Source organism: Macaca fascicularis, chromosome 7, assembly GCF_037993035.2.
Source record: "Macaca fascicularis isolate 582-1 chromosome 7, T2T-MFA8v1.1".
Classification (NCBI taxonomy): Eukaryota; Metazoa; Chordata; class Mammalia; order Primates; family Cercopithecidae; genus Macaca; species Macaca fascicularis.
Genome location: NC_088381.1, coordinates 16,783,043 through 16,804,815, shown reverse-complemented (window position 1 = coordinate 16,804,815; position 21,773 = coordinate 16,783,043). Strand labels below are relative to the sequence as shown.

At 55.9% G+C, this 21,773-nt stretch overlaps 1 protein-coding gene across 5 annotated transcripts; it reads left to right on the top strand.

Moving 5' to 3' along the window:
- Positions 1–527: 527 nt before the first annotated feature.
- Positions 528–20,650, top strand: PLCB2 (phospholipase C beta 2). 5 transcript variants are annotated; one of them, XM_005559167.5, is made up of 32 exons: positions 528–871; positions 4,385–4,462; positions 5,107–5,175; positions 5,858–5,998; positions 6,117–6,196; positions 6,278–6,331; positions 6,435–6,510; positions 9,254–9,354; positions 9,518–9,684; positions 9,775–9,921; positions 10,101–10,258; positions 10,514–10,596; positions 10,868–10,952; positions 11,564–11,714; positions 11,837–11,949; positions 12,078–12,174; positions 13,235–13,319; positions 13,461–13,585; positions 14,080–14,234; positions 14,773–14,937; positions 15,487–15,586; positions 16,061–16,165; positions 16,345–16,439; positions 16,579–16,654; positions 16,887–16,931; positions 17,050–17,272; positions 17,354–17,519; positions 17,717–17,793; positions 17,882–17,977; positions 18,480–18,537; positions 19,177–19,263; positions 19,613–20,650. In XM_005559167.5, exons 1-32 carry the CDS (start codon positions 788–790, stop codon positions 19,814–19,816), a joined length of 3,546 nt encoding a protein of 1,181 aa, XP_005559224.3. In that variant the 5' UTR covers positions 528–787; the 3' UTR covers positions 19,817–20,650. The 5 variants fall into 5 exon arrangements, 4 of the variants coding, with proteins under 4 accessions (XP_005559224.3, XP_015308133.3, XP_005559223.3 ...); XM_015452647.4 differs by having other exon boundaries at positions 11,564–11,726; positions 16,890–16,931; XM_005559166.5 differs by having other exon boundaries at positions 11,564–11,726.
- The last annotated feature ends 1,123 nt before the right edge of the window (positions 20,651–21,773 follow it).

The following is a 21,773-nucleotide window of genomic DNA, read 5'->3' as shown; positions in this document are numbered from 1 at the left end:
AGAGGTGGGAGTCTGGTGAGGTGGGTGAGGGGGTGATTGCCTTGCCTCATGTGCACCTCATTTTCATGGAGAGGAAGCATTGAGAAAGAGGAGCTGTGTGTTCAGCAAACTTTGCTTATTCAAAACACTCCATTCCAGCTGGGTCCTGTCCCCACCTGACCCCTGCCTCTGCGGTGGTCCCAGCTTTTGGGGTCAGACCCCCATGCTCTGGCCCCTGCCCAAGGACGTCTTTTCTCCTAGTAAGCTCCCTGCGCCTTTCCTCCGTCCTGGCCTGGGCAGCAGTCTCCCCAGTTGATTTCCATGTCGTCCTTCTCCAGCCCTCCTGGGCCAAATCTGACCGGGGACCACCGCAGGGACTGAGAGGCCCTGGCTCCAAGGCGACTGGGCCTCATGACCACCTGTCCGTTGTGAGCAGCGCAGAGAAGGAAGCCCAGAGCAGGAAGTGCTGAGAGGCACAGGGTGGGGGTGGGGGCGGGGGCTTCCAGAAGAGGCGGGGGCTTCCTGCTTCTGCCTCCTTGGGCAGAAGCAGTGACCACAGGCCCCCATGGCAGGCAGGGCGAGTGGGAGGAGGGTGATTTACAAGGCAGATGGGTCTCTGGCTAGAGCTCAGCCCTGCACTCAGCCAGGGCCACCCCAGGGGCTATAAGAGCACCTAGATTTCTGGAGCAGCTCAGGGACGGGTGCCACGTGAGCCCAGCTTGGCTCCCCCTCCTGGCTGGCCTCCTTCCTGCCCTTCTTCTGCCCGCCTGTGTCTGCCCAGACTCTCCAAAGAGGAAGAGTTGGCACCATGTCTCTGCTCAACCCTGTGCTGCTGCCCCCCAGGGTGAAGGCCTATCTGAGCCAAGGGGAGCGCTTCATCAAATGGGATGATGTAAGTGGGGCAGGGGCCTTGGCTTCTGGGGCACTCGGTCGTGGGGGCTGGGCTGCTCCGGGGCTTTGCCGGGACGGGAGGATTGGTTTATGTCTCCTAGGACCCAGGCGCCTGTGTGGTTTGGCCAGGCAGCTGACACCACTGCCTGGATAAACAAACCTGTGGTTAAGGGTGTATGTCCCCGGCTGCAGGGCTAAGCCTCCGTGTCTAGGTGTGAGAAGTTGGTGAGCTGCCTGGTTGGTCACTAGAGGTAGTTTATTTGGGTCTGCATCTCTTCTCCTTCAAACCCCCAAGAGAACAGGAGGAAAGTACAGCCCAGAGCAGAGGCAGGCCAGGAGGAGAGGTGAGCTCGTCCCTGCTCCCAGCACAGATGCTTTGCCCTTGCTCTGGCAGGGCGCTTAGACCCAGCTCCTTCACCCCTCCATCGGGCATCATCCCATCCAGGGAAGCCTTGCTCTCCCCTGCGCTGCTGTGGGGGCAGCCACGAAAGGCCCCTGGACCTAAGTGAGAACTAGAGGCTTCTGCTTCCAGGGGAGGAACTGATTTGACTTCTGCTACCCCTTGCTGGACTCAGCATTGCTCCCCGATGCATGTCTGCAGGGAAGGGGAAGGCACTGCTGCACCCTGCAGCCCTCTCTCTGCTGTGTCTGTTCCTTCCTACACGGGGCTGCTCCCAGCCTCTGGTTCTCCTGGCCCCTGAAAATGTTCCCTTAGGCCAGGGATTGTCTTAGGCTGGGGAGAACAATATGGAGATCCTCCTTCAGGGAGGGGAGGCTGCTGGGCTGGCCCAGTCTGAGAGTTAGAGTGCTGGGCTGGTCCCAGGAAGGGAAATGAAGGCTGGGTGGGGGAGGGAAGACGGCCCTTAGTGCTAGCTTGGAGGGAGGTGGGATGAGGGGGTCTGGGTCTAGGCCCTTTGGGGCTGGGCTAGGGGATCTCACTGCTCAAGACTACGGGTTGAGGCTCTGTGGTGAGAAGCTTCCTGCTTCCCTAGGAGCGATGTGGAGTTGGTGTAGCATGGTGGTGGTGGCATGGAGGTGACATGCCCCAGGAGCCTGTGGAATGAGGGAAGTGGCTCCGAATGAAAAGCGAAGTGGCCTCTCTCAGTTCCTCTGGGCAGTGTGTGTAACTTGACTGGGCAGAGGGTTACAGGGTGGCAGTGGAGGGGCGGGTTGGCGGCTAGTGGAGACTATCCTTCTTCCTAAGCTGGCACCTGTGTACCTGGCTGTTCCCTTCCCCTCTCCAAGGTAAGGTATTGGATGTTCCCTGGATGCCTGACCTGCACAAGCAAGAATGTCCCAAGCCTAGCCACAGGGCCCGTGCTGCTGTGAGACAGGGCTCTGCTTTCAGGCTGCTTTCGGCACAGTTAGTGGATGACATGGGTATGCTGTGCCATGTTGAATAGGCAGAATACATAGGATGTAACCAAATCCCCACTTTATTTCATCCCCATGGCCTCTTTCCAGTATATTTGGTAGGAGAAGCTCTCCTCCTGGCCGTGGAAAGAAACTCTGCAAGGCCACAAGATATTATTTACTCTCAGGTAACACAGTCCAGTGGTCACTTTTCATCACAAAACCCAGTCCGATGTCAGAAACTGGCTATAATCAAAACTCCAGCCTTTATTTACATTAATGTCTTCTACCCTCCTCCTTTGAGGAATAGTTTCAGGTAGGCTGCAGGCCCCATGGAAAGGGCCTTGGTGGGATTCCCTGCTGGTCCTGCTCAAGGCCCCTCTAGGCATGAGCTGTAGGGAGGGAGGTGGGAAAGGGGCAACCAAGTTCTATTTAAACAGGTGCTGTCATAAATTGGCTCATGCTTTCTGAGGCTGGCAGAAGCTTAAAGCTTATTCTTTCTCTGGAGGACATTTTTGAGGATTCTTGGGGGACCCTCCCCTTTGAATGGGGATCTCTTGCTTGAAGTCACCCCAGCATTTCCATTTTAGAGGTCACTCACAACTATGTCTTCAGCCCCTTGTTACTACCTTCAGCTTCCTGTGGCTTTAGGCCCTTTGCCCCCACTCTCCCATGGGCCCACCCTGGACCCCAGCAAATACCCACGCATCTGCTGTCCCAAGGGTGCAGGCTCGTCTGACAGGCCAGCACCCCCGCTCTGCCCCGCACAGTTAGCCCACTGTAGCCCACTAGGTCTCCTGGGCAGAAGTCCGACCTCTGTCTGTTATGCCTACAACTTCAAGGATCACAGGGGCCTGTTGTGAGGTTGGGGGCAAGGGGAGGGAGAGCATGAGGACAAATACCTAATGCATGCAGGGCTTAAAACCTAGATGACGACAGGTTGATAGGAGCAGCAAATCACCATGGCACATGTATACCTATGTAACAAACCTGCACATTCTGCACATGTATCCCAGAACTTAAAGTATAATAATAATAATAATAATAATAATAATAATAATAATAGATCACAAAAGCTCTCCAAGTAGAGATGAAACTCCTCACTAGGCTTAAGGTGGGGGATCAGGCACTCCAGCTCTCCCTTGGGGAGGTAAGAGAATGGAGCTCCCAACACAGCTTTCTCAAAATTGGCTTCCCCACAAAAATTTTCTCTTTCCCCTGTACTCTAACCACCCCTGAGCTGAGAACATTTTTTGGATCGTTTACTTTGTAAATGCTGCATTTGGTCTGTTTTAGTGTGTGGCAACTATTGTGCCTTGCTGGAAACCTTAATTTTAATATCTTGCTATATACACATACAAAGACCATTAAACTAAAAGGTAGCCTATGTGCTCTGTGAGTGAGTGGAACAGGATTTTAGAAGGTGAGTTCATTCATTCATTCATTCACTCATTCAGCAAATACCACATTCTAGCGCCAAGCACCAAGCACCAAGCTCAAGGTCTAGCACAGACTTGTTGTCCTGTTGTCCTGGAGTCCATGAGTCCCTGGTGATTTCCTAGGTGGGCTTCTAGGTCTGTGACCCACATCTCCCTGGTTACTATAGCACATTTCAGGAAGGGTTTTTGGAAGCTGGGGGGCTCGGGTTGTCCTTGAAGTTATTTCAAGCAGAGGAGATTTGGGCACTTAGGTTTGGAGGTGGGAAGGCTTGGTGTCTTTATGGGACAGTTGAATGGATGGGGTAGGAGGTGTTCATGGAGGGAAGAAGGGGCATATGGAAAGTTAGGTGGCATCTGGATTGTGCAGGACCTTAGATGCCGGTGCAGGAGTTTGGGCTCTTGGCTCTCGCTGTGTCAGTCTCTCCTGGGTGGCAGTAGGGAGTCTCCCTCTATGAGGTGAGGTAGGTGCCAAGATCCTGTTTAGGTTCTAGAGGGAGAAAGTCTATTTGGGCTTTAGAAGGGAAAACTCTTCTCTTCCAGAAATGGCATCCCCAAATCCTCTGTCCCTCCCGGTGCTTAGCTCTAGACAACTAAAGGAAATACCTTCAGATTTCTGGGATGGGCACCTCCTGGGAAGATGATGAGCTCTGAAACCCCTGGCCTGGACCAGGGAGGCTTGGCCCGAGGTCTCGGAATAGAGTGCTGGCTCCTTCTCTCTGCAGGAAACTACAATTGCCTCTCCAGTTATCCTCCGTGTGGATCCTAAGGGCTACTACTTATACTGGACATATCAAAGCAAGGTGAGAAAACCCTTGTGTGCCATGGCCCTGGACTCCCGCTTATCCACTGAGGTCAGGCAGCCTCCTGGCTGCACTGAGGTGGAGGCATGGATGATGGGGAGTACAGAATGGCCTGGAAGGATGGCTCCAGGGGCTCCCCTGTGGGTAGGGGCTGTTTGCTCTGGAAAGGAGGATGTAGTCACTCCAACCTGTGGCTACCCAAATGTTCCATCCTTAGCATCCCTTGGGGAGAGAGAGAGACAGGCAAAAGCGCTGCTGCTGAAGGCCGATGCTCTGCCTGTGGCTGTGGGTTGACTTGGGGCTCTGGGAGATGAGAGATAGGCCCCAGCTGTTGGGCAGGAGGACGGGAAGGGGAAGCCGAAGAGGGTCCAGGATGGTGGAGGAGACACTGCAGGCTTCAGCTCCCTGCCAGGGAGGAATGGACAGAGGGGAAGGGAGGAGGATCTGCATGAATAGAGAGAACCTGAGCCATAGGAAGGGAAGGTGGGGTCCAGGTGGACCTGGGCAGCCCTGGCATCTAGAGAGAGGTGTTGGCCAAGATTTAAAGGGCGTGGAAACTCCCTTCTCCCTGTTGCTCATTCTTGACCTGGACTTTTTGTCCCACATCCTTTATTTGCTCCCACCGGGATCCCCCCTACCCCCAGGAGATGGAGTTTCTGGATATCACCAGCATCCGGGACACTCGCTTTGGGAAGTTTGCCAAGATGCCCAAGGTAGGTGTGTCCAGTAGCAGCCCGGGTTCAAGCACAGCTACTAGCTCCATGGGGCAAGGGTAGGGGGTCCCTGTGGGGGTGGGAAGCCTGACTTCTGGAGCACGGGGAATGGTTCCTGGGCTGGACAGCAAGGACCGTGCCTGGAAGCCAAGGAAGGGGAGCGGCTGCTCCTGGGCTCGCCTGGGCTCTGAGCTTCAGAACTGGGCACAGTGAGCTGAGATGGCAGGGATCTGGGAGGAGGGGTCAGCTCCTGCCCCTAAAGTACCCCAGCTTGTCTGGGAGGGGTGGCTTACACCCCCACCCCTGGACTAGTTTGCCTATATTTGTCTAATGCTGGTAGGAAAATTGGAGGAAGGGATTGGTGGGAAGCAGATTTTCTGAGACTGGGAGCTAAGAATCCATCTTCAAACAAAAGTGGCAACAACACACACAGGACTCCCAGGCCTGCCCCCCGCCCGCCTGCCACCTTGGCTAACCTTTTCCTCAGGGCCTCTCCTTCCCATCCCAGCCGCTGGAGTCAGGGACAGGAAGATGCTAAGGCCTGTGGTTCCTGGGATGGGGATGGGATTCTGCCCAGTGGGCCATAGCCCAGGTGGCTGAGGGGAGGGCCAGAGAGAGCCACACTGGGCCTGGGCAGGGAGGGAGCATACCTCCATCCTAACCATGCCACCACGTGCTGCAGAGCCAGAAGCTCCGGGACGTCTTCAACATGGACTTTCCTGACAACAGCTTCCTGCTGAAGACGCTCACCGTGGTGTCTGGCCCGGACATGGTGGACCTCACCTTCCACAACTTCGTCTCCTACAAGGAGAACGTGGGCAAGGTGTGCCAGGGAACACCGGGCCTGGATCTGGGCCCTGGGATAGCCTGGACTTCCTGAGAGACACAGGCCTGGGCGGGGGTGCTCAGGAGCCTGACTGCTGCTCTCTGTGGTCCTGCAGGTCTGGGCTGAGGACATACTGGCCCTAGTCAAGCATCCGCTGACGGCCAACGCCTCCCGCAGCACCTTCCTGGACAAGATGTAAGCGCCCCCTGCCTGGCCTGAGCCCTGGTGCTAAGTGTGCCAGCCCTGGGCCTTGACGGGCTGCTTTCTGCCCCCCAGCCTCATGAAGCTCAAGATGCAGCTCAACTCTGAAGGGAAGATTCCAGTGAAGAAGTGAGACCCCCAACCCCTCCCCAGGCTTCCAGGGGCTCCCCAAAGCCTTTCTTCTCTAGTCCTGACTCCTCTCTCTACCTGGTGCCTTTCTCTGCCCCTTCAGCTTTTTCCAGATGTTTCCTGCTGACCGCAAGCGGGTGGAAGCTGCTCTCAGTGCCTGCCACCTCCCTAAAGGCAAGGTGAGTGGATCGACACCCCCCCATCCCCCAGTATCCTTGTCCCCACCAGAAAGCAACTTGGCCAGGAATGGTGGGTCGGGCAGCAGAGATGACATCACAGCCCCAGCCAAGAACCTGGAGAGCCAATCAACCCTGGAGCTGCTGGTTACTGACACTAGGCACGGGGGTGGAGCCAGGGCCAGGGGGTGAGACACTGGGCTCCAAGCAGGTTTGTCTGTATCCCCTACCCTGGGTGGTGGGGGCGCTGGGGCCGTGGTTGGCGGACTGTGTTCAGGGCAGGCAGCAGAAACGGCGTGCATTCCCGTCTAGTGTTGGGAATGGGAGCTGAGAGTGAATGTTTTCAGCCTGGAGGAGCGAGATAAGGTCTGCGGTGGCAGGCGGCAGCCTGCAGGGATCTGGAAGTCTGCAGGGTATCGGGGGAGAGGAACTGAACCAAAGGCGGAAGCTGCCAAGATGCAGACTTCTGCTCTGTACAGAAAAGCATTTTTTTCTTGTCTTTTTAGTTAAGTAATTAAATTTTAATTACAAGTTGTAAGCAGGGTCACCCTATGAGGCACCTTATGTGAATTACAAAAAGTAGCCCTCAGGGCTGATACGGCCCTGAGCCAGGGTTCAAGCTTGGCCAGAGGAAAGGACCTCAGCCCCTGTCCCTGCTTGGCCAGTCCTCTTGTGTGGGTCCCAACCTGTGCCCCATGGAGCATTTTCTCCTGGTAAGAATTTGGAACATTATAAATAAGCAAAACTAAGACCCCCATTGATCACCTGCCCACATGAATCCCAGGACGAGCCTTTACCCCACAGCCACAGCTCTGCGGAGTTGGTGACTCCTTGATGCAGTCAGTCACAGGGATCCAAATGTGTCATTGGGGAGAGGTAGGAATGGGCTCCTGCGGCTCCCCTACAGCCAGCGCCACTTACCCGTGGTCAGCACACATCCACCTTCCCTCTCTCCTGCCGCCTGAGTTCCTCCCTTGGCTAAGTCCTCCTTATCTATCTGCTTTCCTTGTGTCTCAGTAGAGGATACTGACCTAACTTTGCTTGGAGCTGAAGCTCCAGAGGCAGGGATGGGTCTGGGGAGATCCAGTTAGACTCTCCTGCTCAGACCCTCTGCTCCAAACTAAGACTGATGTTGGCCTTCCAGTGTGATTCTGAAAGACATTTAATGTTTTTTTGTCGGGGAGGGAAGGAATGCAAAGGTGCAGAATCCATGAATACCACAAATGTACTATTTGTTTCTATTTCTATAGATTTGCCTATTCTGGTGGTAAAGTAAATGAAATCATAAATATGTGCTCTTCAATGTCATAATTCATTTGTCATAATGTTTTCAAGGTTTGTCCATGTAGTAGCATGCATGAGTACTTCATTCCTTTTTATGGCCTAATAATATTCCATTGTATGGATATACCACATTTTGTTCATCTGTTTATCAGTTGGTAGATGTTTGGGTTTTTCCTACTTTTTGGTTATGAATATTTGTGTACATGATTTTGTGTGAACATGTTTTCAATTCTCTCAGGTATATACTCAGTGATGGAATTGTTGGGTCATGTGGTCACTCTATATTTAACATTTTGAGAAACCGCCAAACTGTTTTCTAAAGTGAGAGCATTGTGTGGGGATTTATTTATCTATCTATCTATTTATTTATTTATTTATTTTTGAGACAGAGTCTCACTTTGTTGCCAAGGGTGGAGTGCAGTGGTACGATCTTGGCTCACTGCAACCTTTGTCTCCCAGGTTCAAGCGATTCTTCTGCCTCAGCCTCCCAAGTAGCTGGGCTTACAAGCATGTGCCACCATGCTGGGCTAATTTTTGTATTTTTAGTAGAGATGGGGTTTCACCATTTTGGCCAGGCTGGTCTTGAACTCCTGACCTCAGGTGATCCACCCTCCTTGGCCTCCCAAAGTGCTGTGTGGGGTTTTAGTTTCGTCACATCCCACTAACACTTGTGATTGTCTTTTATTTTAGCCATCCTAGTGGGAGTGGTATCTCATTGTGGTTTTGATTTGCATTTCTCTAACAACAAATGATATTGAGCACCTTTTCGTGTGTTTATTGGTCACTTATATATCTTCTTTGGAGAAATACCTGTTCAAATTCAATGTTCATCTTTCAATTGGGTTGTCTTTTCGTTGACTTATCTCTTATCCGATATCTGATTTGCAAATATTTTATCCCATTCTGTGGGTTACCTTTTCACTTTCTTGATGGTGGCCTTTGAAGCACAAAAGTTTTTAATTTTGATGAAGTTTAATTTATCTTTCTTTGTCCCCGTGCTTTTGGTGTCTCCAAATATTATTGTTGAATTGTCCTCCTTTCAATTCTATCAGTTTTTGTTTCTTATATTATGGGGCTCTGTCGTTAGGTGCATATATGTTTGTATGCAAATTGCTTCTTTTTGAATATTTGTCCTCCACTTAAAAAAAACAGCCTACGACCCTGGCAAGCAGCACCATTTCTTCTGACCTCTTTTCTACCTCATTCTGCTCATTCTTAGTTCTGATCCTGCCCCAGCTGATGGAATAGCCACTGTACAAAATCAGGGTCAGAGCAAACCAGCTAAGCATGCTCTCTGCTCAGCAACCAGGGCCTTGAGAAGTGGGTGCTTGGGTGTCCTTGAAGTTCTGTCTGCCTTGAGCCTGCCTTCTGACCAGGTCCCCTTGACCAGGGCTGGGCCGAGTTTGTGGTTCTTAGCTCTGAGAAGGTGAGGGCAGGGGCAATAAGGTGACTATGCCCCTAGAATGACGCCATCAATCCTGAGGACTTCCCAGAACCTGTCTACAAGAGTTTCCTCATGAGCCTCTGTCCTCGGCCAGAAATAAATGAGATCTTCACTTCTTAGTGAGTTTCTTGGGTTGTGCTTTTCATGGGAAAAGGGTGGTGGCCAACGATCCCCTCCTCCCACCTGCCATGCTGGGAATCAGGAGGCTTCACTGGACAAGGGGGTTGTCTAAGCCTCTAGGCCCAAGGGATATGGACCTGTGCTCTTCTCTCTGGCCTGCAGCCATGCTAAGGCCAAACCCTACATGACGAAGGAGCACTTGACCAAATTCATCAACCAGAAACAGCGGGACTCCCGGCTTAACTCCCTGCTGTTCCCGCCAGCACGGCCTGACCAGGTGCAGGGCCTCATCGACAAGTATGAGCCCAGTGGCATCAATGTGCAGAGGGGTGAGAACTAAGGGAACCCCTTGTCCCCTGTGGTCCTGTCCTGCCTTGGCAGCGGGGCTGCAGCCCTGACAGCTATCTCCTGTCCCCCAGGCCAGTTGTCACCTGAGGGCATGGTCTGGTTTCTCTGTGGGCCAGAGAACAGTGTGCTGGCCCAGGACAAGCTGCTGCTCCACCACGACATGACACAGCCACTCAATCATTACTTCATCAACTCGTCCCACAACACCTACCTGACAGGTGGGCCCTGATAACCTCAGTGCCAACCTCTGCTTTCACAGGGGTTCCCTGCATCCTCCATAGGGGTTGCCCACATGCTGCTGGCCCTGAGAATAAATCAGACCATGATGGAGTGGGGTGGGGGAGAGCTGGGCTGCCTTTGGGTAATGCCCTCACCTCTTCCCCATCCTCTGGCTCAGCCGGCCAGTTCTCAGGCCTCTCCTCGGCTGAGATGTACCGCCAGGTGCTGCTGTCCGGCTGCCGTTGCGTGGAGCTAGATTGCTGGAAGGGGAAACCCCCTGACGAAGAGCCCATTATCACCCACGGCTTCACCATGACCACAGACATCTTCTTCAAAGTGAGACCCAGGGCACAGAGGTGGTAGTGACAGGAAGGGCTCTGGGCCAGAAGCTTTGAGGGGTTGGAGGGCTGAAGCTAGAGAGGAGGAATGGCTGGAAGGCCTCAGACCAGTGGGGACCAGAGGGGATTGGGGGCCAATGGCGGCCATCCAGTTATATGTGTGTATTGAAACTAGGCAGGAGGGAAAAGTGCCATCATGGGACAGGCGGTCAGAATGCTGACCTTCTGTTCATGGAGTCTCCTTCTCCTCCAGGAAGCAATTGAGGCTATTGCAGAAAGCGCCTTTAAGACCTCCCCGTATCCTATCATCCTGTCGTTTGAGAACCATGTGGACTCGTGCGTATCCAGGCTCATTTAGCCACATTCTCACGCAGTCCCCAGTCTCTTGCCTGCAACTGTCCTCCCCGCAACTGCCCCAGCCTCTAGCTGTTGCCTGCAGCTTCTCCCATGTCTCAATATTATCTCCCTAAGGCCCCATGTTCTCCTGCTCAAGTCCCTCCCTCCCTGACCTCCTGGCCCCTGATCTGGGTCATCAAGGGCACAAAAGGATGCATAAGAGGGTTGGTGCTGAGTGACTGAACCCCACCCCCACTTTTGCTCCCTGCAGACCCCGCCAGCAGGCTAAGATGGCTGAGTATTGCCGGACGATCTTTGGGGATATGCTGCTCACAGAGCCCCTGGAAAAGTTCCCAGTGAGTGGGCTTTGCTGTGGGACATTTGGGCCTTGGGCCTGGGAACCTGGGGCAGGGTGAGGACCAGGTTAGGGAGGGAGACACTCCCAAGGATGCTAGGGTTCACTTGGTTAGATGTGAGTCTGGGATCCTGTCACCTACCACGTGTCAGGCTCTGTGCTGGGCTTTGGGGTATGCTAGTGACGAAGACACAGTCCCTGCCTTCAGGTGTATTACCCTCTGGTGAGGAGACAGACAAGTAACCAGGCCATTACAACTCAGTGGTTGTTATGGGAGCACCTGGGGAGTTCTGATCTTGTCTTGGGGGATCCGGGAAGGCTTCCTGGAGGAAGTGATGGACAGGGCTCCTAGAGTAGCCTGTTAGGTCCTCCTGGTGCAGACGGCCTTGGGCCAGGGTCCTATACTCAGGGAGAGCTACAACAAGCGCCAGATGAGCCGCATTTACTCCAAGGGATAAGCTGGATTTATCTCGGTGAGAATGGGATGAGGAGCAGTAGTGAGAGGTGGATCAAGAGGAGTGGTGGACACCAAGGGAGCATGCTTGGCATTAAGGAGCTCAGGCTATGCCATGAAGGTGAGAAGATGGTGCTGACCTGCTCTCCACTCCATAGCTGAAACCAGGTGTCCCCCTGCCCAGCCCTGAGGATCTCAGGGGCAAGATCCTCATCAAGAACAAGAAGAACCAGTTTTCCAGCCCCACCTCCTCCAGTAAGGATCCTGGTGGGGAGGCTGAGGGCAGCAGCCCACGCAGTGCCCCTGCAGGTGAGGGCACAGGTGAGTTGGGGAGGACTCTGGTGGGGGTATTAGGAGAAGCTGGAACAGGAGAGGGGCTGGACCTGGAGGAGCCATGCAGGAGCCAGTGCCGACAGAGCTGTCTGTGGCAGTGTGGGCTGGCGAGGAAGGGACTGAGCTGGAGGACGAGGAGGTGGAAGAGGAAGAGGAGGAGGAGTCAGGAAACCTGGACGAAGAAGAGATTAAGAAGATGCAGTCGGATGAGGTGTGTGGGGGTAGCCCTGGGCCCCCCTGTGTCATCCTTCACTGCTGAGCCCCTGGGTAGGGGCCTTGGGCCACATTCCTGGGCTCTACACCGTCCTCCTCTTCTTTGCCCTCCCCTCTCCTCCTTAGGGCACAGCGGGCCTGGAAGTGATGGCTTATGAGGAGATGTCCAGCCTAGTCAATTACATTCAGCCCACCAAGTTCATCTCCTTTGAGTTCTCTGCTCGTAAGTTAGCATGAGTGGTGTTGGCGGGTAGTCAGACTAGCCTCAGGAGGAGCCTGTTCCGAGACCAAGCAGCTTGACGGGTGGGTAAGAGGAAGGGGGATCTCCCCCTTCCTTGGACTTGGGGCCCTGCCTATAAATACCCAGCCAGGGAGTCAGGCAAAGGGCTTGCTTAAGTGGCAGTGGCTCCCAGTTTCTCTAGTGAGGAACTTGGCACCAAACAGAATGCTCTGGAGTGTGTCGGTGACAGGCTGGGCGTTATGACAGGCCACCTTGGCTGGGATGGCCTGGGGCTCCTGCAGCTGCCTGCAGGCTCTGTGATTCCCAGGGCTGAACTGTGCTGCGGGCTGGCCCAAGTCCAGAAGCCCTGGCCCTGGGACATGAGACTTCCTGAGAGGGAGTGGAGGCAGAGAAAGTCACCAGAGCATACTGCGCCGTCACATTCTTCCCCTTTTGTGCACACCCCGGCTGTTTACCTTTATCTTCTCTGGACACAAGCACAGTACGTTCCTCTCACTCTGTGCATGTCCCGCACACGAGCACCTCTTTCTGTCTCCTCCTGCGCACAGTTGGACTTCTGTGGCACCGACTTCTCATCACTGAACCCACAGCCTGCATCCCCACCTGGGCACACTCATGACATGTACTACACTTAATGTGCCCCTCTCCCCAGACGCGTTCAGCCATAGCTTACACACCTCACTCCCTGTGCACATCAAAGCACGTGTTCACATTTCATGTGTGCACAGCATGTTACTGACCCCCTAGGCTCAGCCTGGCATGTTCCCCATGCCTTCTGTGTCCATCTATGGCATGTGGGCCTCACTCTCCACATCCACGGCACACACCCCACCCCTGTGCCTACACACTGAGAACACCTCTCACCCCAGCAGCACTGTGATCCATACACTTCTCCCAGAGGTCCCTAAACCTCAGGCCTCAGTGGAAATGCTGGGTTGGAGGCATCTCCATAGGCCAGAGGGAGCTGCCCCAAAGGCGAGGCCAAGACTGAGGGAGGGGACAGCCTGATAAGACTCCTCCCCTCCCTTTCTCCCCTATATAGAAAAGAACCGAAGTTATGTCATCTCGTCCTTCACAGAACTCAAGGCATATGACCTGCTCTCCAAGGCCTCGGTGCAGTTTGTGGAGTATCCTTGAGGCTTCCGTGGCCAGGGTCCCTGGCTGGGGTGGGGAGCTAGAGGAGGGCCTGGGGACAGGGCCCCCACGGTAAGCTGTTAGGTCCTCCTGGTGCAGACGGCCTTGGGCTAGGGTCCTATACTCTGGGACAGCTACAACAAGCGCCAGATGAGCCGCATTTACCCCAAGGGAACCCGCATGGACTCCTCCAACTACATGCCCCAGATGTTCTGGAATGCTGGATGCCAGATGGTTGCCCTCAACTTCCAGACGATGGGTGAGGGCATTCCCAGGCCCCTAAGAATCCTTCCCTGGTCCCTGTGCCCCCTACCTTTATATCCCTGAGGGGTCTTTGGAACAGCCTGGGGAGTCCTCCTGTTTGTGTAGACTCTGGGAACATGCCCGGGTATGTGAGAATTTGGGGGTAGAAATGCACTAGCCTGTGTGCCTGCGCATACGTGATGGATGTGAAGATGCCAGGCTGGCCGCTCCACCCAGGTGTGTCTGTGGGCCACCTGCCCCAGCTGCCCCAGCTCCCACAACAGGCGCTCGGCCTGGCTGTGGCTTTGCTCCTTGCTGCCTCGAGGCTATGGACCCTGCCTAAGAGAGGAGACACCCCAAGGAACCAGACTGGGATAGGAGAAGCCCTCATCCTCATGGTCCACCCAACCTCCCCATTCACCAGACAGCAAATGCTGGGAATGGAGGAAATGGAGACTGGGCACAGCCACAGAGCTGGGCCTTCCTCACTGAGTGTCCTTGTCCCTCCAGACTTGCCCATGCAGCAGAACATGGCAGTGTTTGAGTTCAATGGGCAGAGCGGCTACCTCCTCAAGCACGAGTTCATGCGCCGGCCGGACAAGCAGTTCAACCCCTTCTCAGTGGACCGCATCGACGTGGTGGTGGCCACCACCCTTTCTATCACGGCAAGGCCCTGGGACAGACAAGTGGCCGGGAGGCTGAGGTCTTGAGTAGAAGGGCACAGGAGCCCACCCCTCACTCAACTCCCAACCCCCTCCCCTGATATCCTGGAAACTTCAGCCCCAGCCAGTTCCTGCAGTAGCAAGTTGCCTTGGAAACTGCCTCCTCCTCAGCACTGGAGGCTGCCACTTGGTCCCCATGGAAACCAACGGGAAGGGCTGAGGCTGGGGTGGGGGAGGGGAGGAAGAGTGGGCAGAGTGGGGCAGCCAGAGCCCCAGGTCCTGGGGGAAGGCGTTGTTCCCTCTTTGACTGGGGAGGGAGGTGGGAGGCCCGCCTCTTCCCTTCATGCTAGAAGCACCCTGGTCCTCAGAGCTTAGCTGTAACCCGTGGGCTACACAGCCTCTACTCGTGGCCAGAGCTGAATGAGCTTCTTCATAACACCCAAGAACGAACGCTTCAGCTCTAGGGAGCCGGGGCCCCAGATGCTTGGGGAAGGGCCTGGGTGGGGATTTGATGCTGGTGTCCCTGGGCCTCCGCCCCCAGGTGATCTCTGGGCAGTTCCTGTCAGAACGCAGTGTGCGCACCTATGTGGAAGTGGAGCTGTTTGGCCTTCCTGGGGACCCCAAGAGGCGCTACCGAACTAAGCTGTCACCCAGTACCAATTCCATCAATCCTGTCTGGAAGGAGGAGCCCTTTGTCTTTGAGAAGGTGGGGGCCAGGGCATGGCAGGGCAGAGTCTGTCTATTCTCGGCCTCTACTTACAGACAAAAGGAAGTAAACAAGGCAGCTCCTTGACCTTCTTCCTCCTCCTCTTTCCACCCCTCACCCTGGTGCAAAACCCAAGTTTACAGAAGTTTCCTTGGTAGGCAGAGTGTGTGTGTGTGTGTGTGTGTGTGTGTGTGTGTGTGTGTGTGTGTGAGGATTAGAGGCAGAAATGTGAACTCAGGGTTGAGGGTCCCATGGGGCTCTTTTGCCCCACTGGATACCCACTAGCAAAGCTGCCAAGTGCTGTCTGCACCAGGTCCCCTCAGCCCTGGGCTGCACATCTCGCCCTCCTCCCCTGTGTGGAACCAGCCACGGCATGAGCTGTGGGGATGTCTTTGTATATGGCCTAGAATGTGCTGTCGGTCTGTCCCCACCAAATCTGGTGACACTCACCATGTTCTCACAGTGATGCTGAGACTTCTGGAGCCAGGGAGCAGGACAGCTTGGCTCCCTTTTCCCCTCCCAGCCTGTCATGTCCCCAACTCTCCCCAGATCTTGGTGCCTGAGCTGGCCTCTCTCAGGGTGGCTGTGATGGAGGAAGGCAACAAGTTTCTTGGACACCGCATCATCCCCATCAATGCCCTAAATTCTGGTAAGGAGCGGGGTCCTTCTTCACTGTTCCAAGATCAGCAGCAGGAGCCTGTGCACAGGGTGGGGCAGCTTCTGGGAGGGCGCCTGGAGTGAGGCCTTACCTAAGCCCTCACATTTCAAGCAGTAGGGCAGGAACAGTACCTCTCCAGGAACCTGACAGAAGTGGGAACTCTGCCCACCTAACAGAATTGCTGTAATTTTCTGAAACGGCTGGGGCAGTTTCTCAAGTAGCTGACACTTATGGGCATTTAAAATGTGCTAAGGGCTTATAATACATTCTCACAATAACCACATGAGTAGACACTCATCCCCTCTTCACAGATGAGGAAAGTCTCAGAGAGTTAAAGTAACTGGCTGAAGTCACACAGCCAGGATGGTGCAGTGCCAGACTCAGACCCTTGGGTCCTGGGCTGTGTGTGCACAGCACTGGCAGGAATGGGCTCTGGCTCACTGCCAACCCCGTCCTGTCTGACAGGGTACCACCACCTGTGCCTACACAGTGAGAGCAACATGCCCCTCACCATGCCTGCGCTCTTCGTCTTCCTGGAGATGAAGGACTACGTGCCTGGTGCCTGGGCAGGTAGGAGCCCATGGCATGCCAGGAGCCCCAGGGTGTCTGTTCCCCCTTCCTTCCCATCCAGCCAGCCTCCAGAGTGGGGTGAGATCCAGATGGGGCATCCTGGAGTGGGTGAGGACAGGGGAGGCTTCCAGGCACATCTCCATATACACCATGTTGTAATGTCCTGTGCACCCACCCAGATCTCACTGTGGCCCTCGCCAACCCCATCAAGTTCTTCAGTGCCCATGACAAGAGGTCTGTGAAGCTCAAGGACATCATGGGAGGGCTGCCTGAGGTCTGTGTTGCCTGCACTGCTGCCAGGGGCTCACCAGAGCTCGGCCCTATTTGTGGGAGAGGATGGGGGGAGGGCCGAGTCCCAGGCTCTGGGAGAGAGGGCTGTCAAGCCCCCTTCCTAACCTGCTCTCCCTACACAGAAGCCCTTCCCACTGGCGAGTCCAGTTGCCAGCCAGGTCAATGGTGCGTTGGCCCCAAGGAGCAATGGGTCACCAGGTATGAGCTTCGTTCTGCACACCTATTGGAGGCACCTCCACCTCTGCACCCACAGACACTTCCCTTTAAAAAATTTCACCTGGGGAAGGAAGGGCTGTGTCTGAAACCTCAGTGCCAGGAAAGTGCGGGGCAGGGGGCACATACTGCGACTCCCAAGGGGCGGGGTGGGGGAGGCGAATGGAGCCAAGGGGCCCCCCGGAGCACCTGCCAGCCCAGCCCATGGCTCTTGCAGCAGCCAGGGCCTGGGCCAGGGAAGAGGCTATGAAAGAAGTTGCGGGTAAGGCCTGCTGAGCCCGGTGATCTCGGGGATGAGCCTGGGGCGGGTCCGGGGCTCCTTGGGGGTTGGACGGGCAGGGCGGCCTGGCTGGTGGTGTGCTTCATCCGGGCCTCTGCAGAGCCACGGACCGCCAGCCTGGAGGAGCTCCGGGAGCTAAAGGGCGTCGTGAAGCTGCAGCGGCGGCACGAGAAGGAGCTGCGGGAGTTGGAGCGGCGCGGAGCGCGGCGCTGGGAGGAGCTGCTGCAGCGGGGCGCGGCGCAGCTGGCCGAGCTCGGGCCACGGGGCGCGGGGGGTGGCGGGGCCGGCAAGCTCGGCCCGGGCAAAGGCTCTCGCAAGAAGAGGTAAGGCCCGTGGCGGTGCCCTGCCCTCTGCAGCGCGGGCGGCGGAGGATCTCAGGGCCTGTCCCCACGTGGCCTCCCCAGGAGCCTGCCTTGCGAGGAGAGCGCCGGAGCCGCGCCGGGCGAGAGCCCTGAGGGCATGGACGCGCGCGTGCGGGAGCTGAAGGACAGGCTGGAGCTGGAGCTGCTGCGGCAGGGCGAGGAGCAGTACGAGTGCGTTCTGAAGCGCAAGGAGCAGCACGCGGCCGAGGTGGCCTGGAGGGGCGGGGCGACAACCCCACCAGCCCCACCGACCCCACCCCCACCACCCCATCCACTCCTCCCACCGACCCCGCCTCCCTACCGACTCCCCCGCCACCGACCTATCCCACCCTTCCACCGACACCCCCACCAACTCCCTCTGCCCAACAAAGGGCTTCTCGCCAAACCTGCTTCCTCTCCCCGCAGCAAATCTCCAAAATGATGGAGCTGGCCAGAGAGAAACAGGCGGCAGAGCTGAAGGCCCTGAAGGAGACGGCGGAGATGTACGACTGCCTCCCTCCCACACCTGCCTCACCTCCCAGCAAGGGCTCGGCCGCCCAAAACAGCTCCTTCATGCCTGTCTCTCTGCAGCGACACCAAAGAGATGAAGAAAAAGCTGGAGACCAAGAGACTGGAGCGGATCCAGGGCATGACCAAAGTCACCGCAGATAAGATGGCCCAGGAGAGGTGAGCCCTGGAGGGGAGGCCCAGGGCTGGGCAGATCCCACTTCAGGTGGAAAGGGGCCTCTCTCCAAGTGGATCCTGACTCACTTCCCAAAGATGCACCTGTCCCCTGGCTCTCCAAAAAGCGGATCCCACCTGTCACCTTTGACCAGAGTGTCCTCCTCAGACAAAACACGGAGGCCAACACTACATGGGCAGAGCCCTGGAGGCAGCCAAGCCTGCAGGGAGGGAGCTGAGGCCTTGGGACTGCAGCCTGTCCATTGTGGTGACACTGTTTCCCACGGAAGCCTTAAAGGACAGCGTGTTTTGGTGGGGAAATGGTTCCCTCAGAGGGCCCCATGACTCCCAGTGGCCCCTACGTACTCCTTGGGTCCCCACGCCTGCCCCCAGCTGGTTCCTGCCCTATGTTGGATTTCTCATTTGCCTACACCCTGCGTAGACTGCATGTTACCCTACTCTCCCTAGGGGCTTTCTCCCTTTTCTAAAACTCCAATTACACCAACAGGTTGAAGAGAGAGATTAACAGCTCCCACATCCAGGAAGTAGTGCAGGTGATCAAGCAGGTGTGTAAGGCCTGTGTTCTTCCTAAACACACACACACACACACACACACAATCTCGCTCTTCACGAGTGGGAAGGGGTGGCCCCAGGCCCTGACTTTGCCCTTAGGAGATGCACTGTCCAGCGCCGTCCATGCAGCTGGGGTGGAAGGGGACATCCTGGGGTTCTGGCCTGTGTATGGAGGTTGGGGTACCAGCCTGAAGGGGTCTATCTCTGGCCAGTTCTCATGTGTGGAAATGATATGGGCTAACGCCCGTATCAGGGCCAGGGGAGGCTGGGACTGGCAAGGGTCGGGGGATGAGGAGGGAGTGAGGAGGCTTCCTGAGGTGCCAAGGAGTTGGAAGAGAGAATGGACCTGAAGCTCCCCTGGGGATCATTAACCACAGAACACAGCTGCCACCTACTGGGTCCTGACCTGTGCCAGGCACTCTGCCAGGTGCCTCACATGAGCTGTCTTGTATAATCTTTTACAGTCCAGTGAGACAGGTGCTGCTATCCTTATCTTACAAATTTAAAAAACTACCTAAATGTTAAGGAATTTGCCCAAGGTCTTACAACTAGTTAGCTGGGATTACAGCTGGATTCTGACCCAGCTTGCCTGTCTATGCTGTCCTGATTCTCTGCCATCCACTCCCACCCAGATGACAGAGAACTTGGAGAAGCACCAGGAGAAGCTGGAAGAGAAGCAGGCTGCTTGCCTGGAACAGATACGGGAGATGGAAAAGCAGGTAACAGATTCACTACGGGGGCCCCCAGCAGAACTGAATGGGTTCTGGGGTGTAAAGGGGCCCTGCCCCAGGGAGCTGCCAGTCAGAGGGCAGGGAAGGGGCCATCATCCTTCACTGTGGGGTCCCGAGGCCCTTTCAAATGAGGCAGCTCTGCAGATCTCTGCCTGGCTGGGATCCCTTTCTTGACAGGCTCCTGATGGGCTCCACCACTCCCCCACCCCGCCTCTCACCCCAGTCTCCTAGGAGCTCCGAACATGGATACTGGGCATCTCCTTTTCCCACTGTCCAGGGAGTGAGGGTGGACAGGGGGCCCTCCTGAGCCAGGCAGGCATCCTTGCTGTCTCCACAGTTCCAGAAGGAGGCGCTGGCAGAGTACGAGGCCAGGATGAAGGGTCTGGAGGCAGAGGTGAAGGAGTCGGTGAGGGCCTGCTTCAGGACCTGCTTTCCCTCTGAGACCAAGGACAAGCCTGAGAGGGACTGCGAGTGCCCCCCAGAGCTGTGTGAGCAGGACCCAGTCGTAGCAAAGACAGATGTCCAGGAGAGCCGCCTTTGATGCCTCCATCCCACTGGGACATTTAGCAAGGATGTTCAGCGCCTTCTCTGGGATGTGCTTCTATTTCCCCAGGAAAAAGGAGCCCCAGCCTTCTGAGGCTGTGGGAACCTGTGGCTGCCTTGGACGCTGCAGCCCCCTCCTCAATGGCCAGGCCAGAGGCCGAGACAGGACCTAGGCACCCTCACAGCAGCGCCTCTGGGGCCTAGAAGTCTTCGCAAGCTGACTTCCTACCCCCACATCTCTAGATAAGTGTCATATATTTGTTGAAGGCAAAAGACTATGGACTTGGAGGCAGAAAGTGGGGTCCTGGCCCCGCTCTGCCTTTCCTATTGAGCAACCAGCGGTACCCCACTCTGGGCTCAGTTTCCTCACCTGGAGGGTTGGACCCACCCACCTGGAACCTCCACTCTAGCCCCAAACCCTCCTGCCCCAATGTTAGCAGCTCTGCCAGGCTTCCAGGCCCCATCAGGCCTGCCCTGAGTTGGCCTTGCCCACTCCTAGAGGCAGAGCCTGGCACTACCTCACAGCTCCCTGGGGACGGCCACTCCCCGGCTGAGGGCCCACCCCTCCCCTCTGCCTGTCCAGAACAGGAGGCTGAAATGGAAAAGCTGCCTCAGCCCTGCTTGGCTGAGTCACGCGGGGCAGTGGCCTCTCGGGTGCTCTTCCACCCTGAACCTGGCTCACCCCTCTTCCTAGGCCTGGGGGCAGACTGTTCCTAGCATGTACCCCTCTCAGGCTGCCTGCCTGACAATGTCAGCATCATTTGCTCTCCTGAATTTATGAGGTTTATTTATTTTTCTCCTTCCTGCTCCTATTAAAGAACCTCATCCCAGTGTTTCCTCCTTAAGCCTGGTCTCTATTCTACAGGTAGGAAATGGGGAGCAGGGTAGTGGAATGCCCCTGAAATGAAACAGGCTGGGGAAAAAATCTCTGGGGAGCTGAACCCAGGGTTAGGTCCTGTCCAGAGTCCAGTGAAACGGCCCTGCCTCTGGGCTTGAAGAGGATTCATTTCCCCTTCTGCTGGCCCTGATGCCACAATCACTGGAAAATTATGTCACTCCCACTTTGCCCCCACACAGATGTGGCCCTTCATTGTTTCCACTCTCAGGGTTGGAGCAGAAGAGCTGAGTACAAAGATGTCCCCTATTTTGGGGGCAACTCCAAACTTTTAGGCAATCTAGGCCCCTTTAGGAAGACAGAGTGGTTGGATGCTCAGGCCCCTATGGCAGCTTTGGTTGACCTCAAAACTTGTTGTAGAGGGGCTGGTGGGCAGCCACTCACTGCACCGATGACATGATCCCATGTCCCAGATAGGGACAGGCAGTGTCTTAGGAGGGGCAGAGGGGGTTGATTCTGGGAAGAGGTTGTGTTCTTATTAGCGAGTTACAGCAGATGCCATCAGCTGTGAGCACCTGTTCCTCTGGAAGGCAAACAGGTCCTCCTGCCCGCACCCTGCCATCCCATCCCTCTGGGAGTCTGACCTCAGGGATTCTGCCAGGCCCTGGCTGTAGGGTGAGGTGAGGGGGCCTGATCATTTACTGGGCTAAGGCCTAGCATTGATCAGCCTGCTCCCTACATCACTACAGACTGGATACACTGCGGCAGACCACCTACACCCCAGGGCAGTGCCCTATGTTCAACCTTTCTGCCGGGCACTGGGCTGTAAAGGTGAGGATTCAGGCCTAGAGGAACTCACTGATCCAGGCATGTGCACGTAAGCCAGAGCCAGAGCTCAGTGGAGCCCGCTGGGCAGCCCCCAGATTTTGCTGATGACTGTTCAGGAGAAGGAAAAGCTGCCTTCCCCTCGCCTCTGGGCCAGGTTATGCAGAGTCTCTGGGCTCCCAGTTTGGAGCTGGGTAGCCCAGGAATGGGGAAGGTGATGCAATTCTGCCCCTGGAGACAGCTCTGCACAGCAGACTGGGACCTTCCCATGTGGCCAGGCCTGGATACCTGCCTC

Bases quoted from the DNA above. Each gene is read 5' to 3' on its own strand.
- PLCB2 (XM_005559166.5), top strand. From the start codon at position 788: ATGTCTCTGCTCAACCCTGTGCTGCTGCCCCCCAGGGTGAAGGCCTAT. The intron at 10,953-11,563 runs GTGAGTGGGCTT...TCCACTCCATAG, and splicing joins AGCCCCTGGAAAAGTTCCCA to CTGAAACCAGGTGTCCCCCT. The intron at 16,932-17,049 runs GTAAGGCCTGCT...GGGCCTCTGCAG, and splicing joins GGCTATGAAAGAAGTTGCGG to AGCCACGGACCGCCAGCCTG.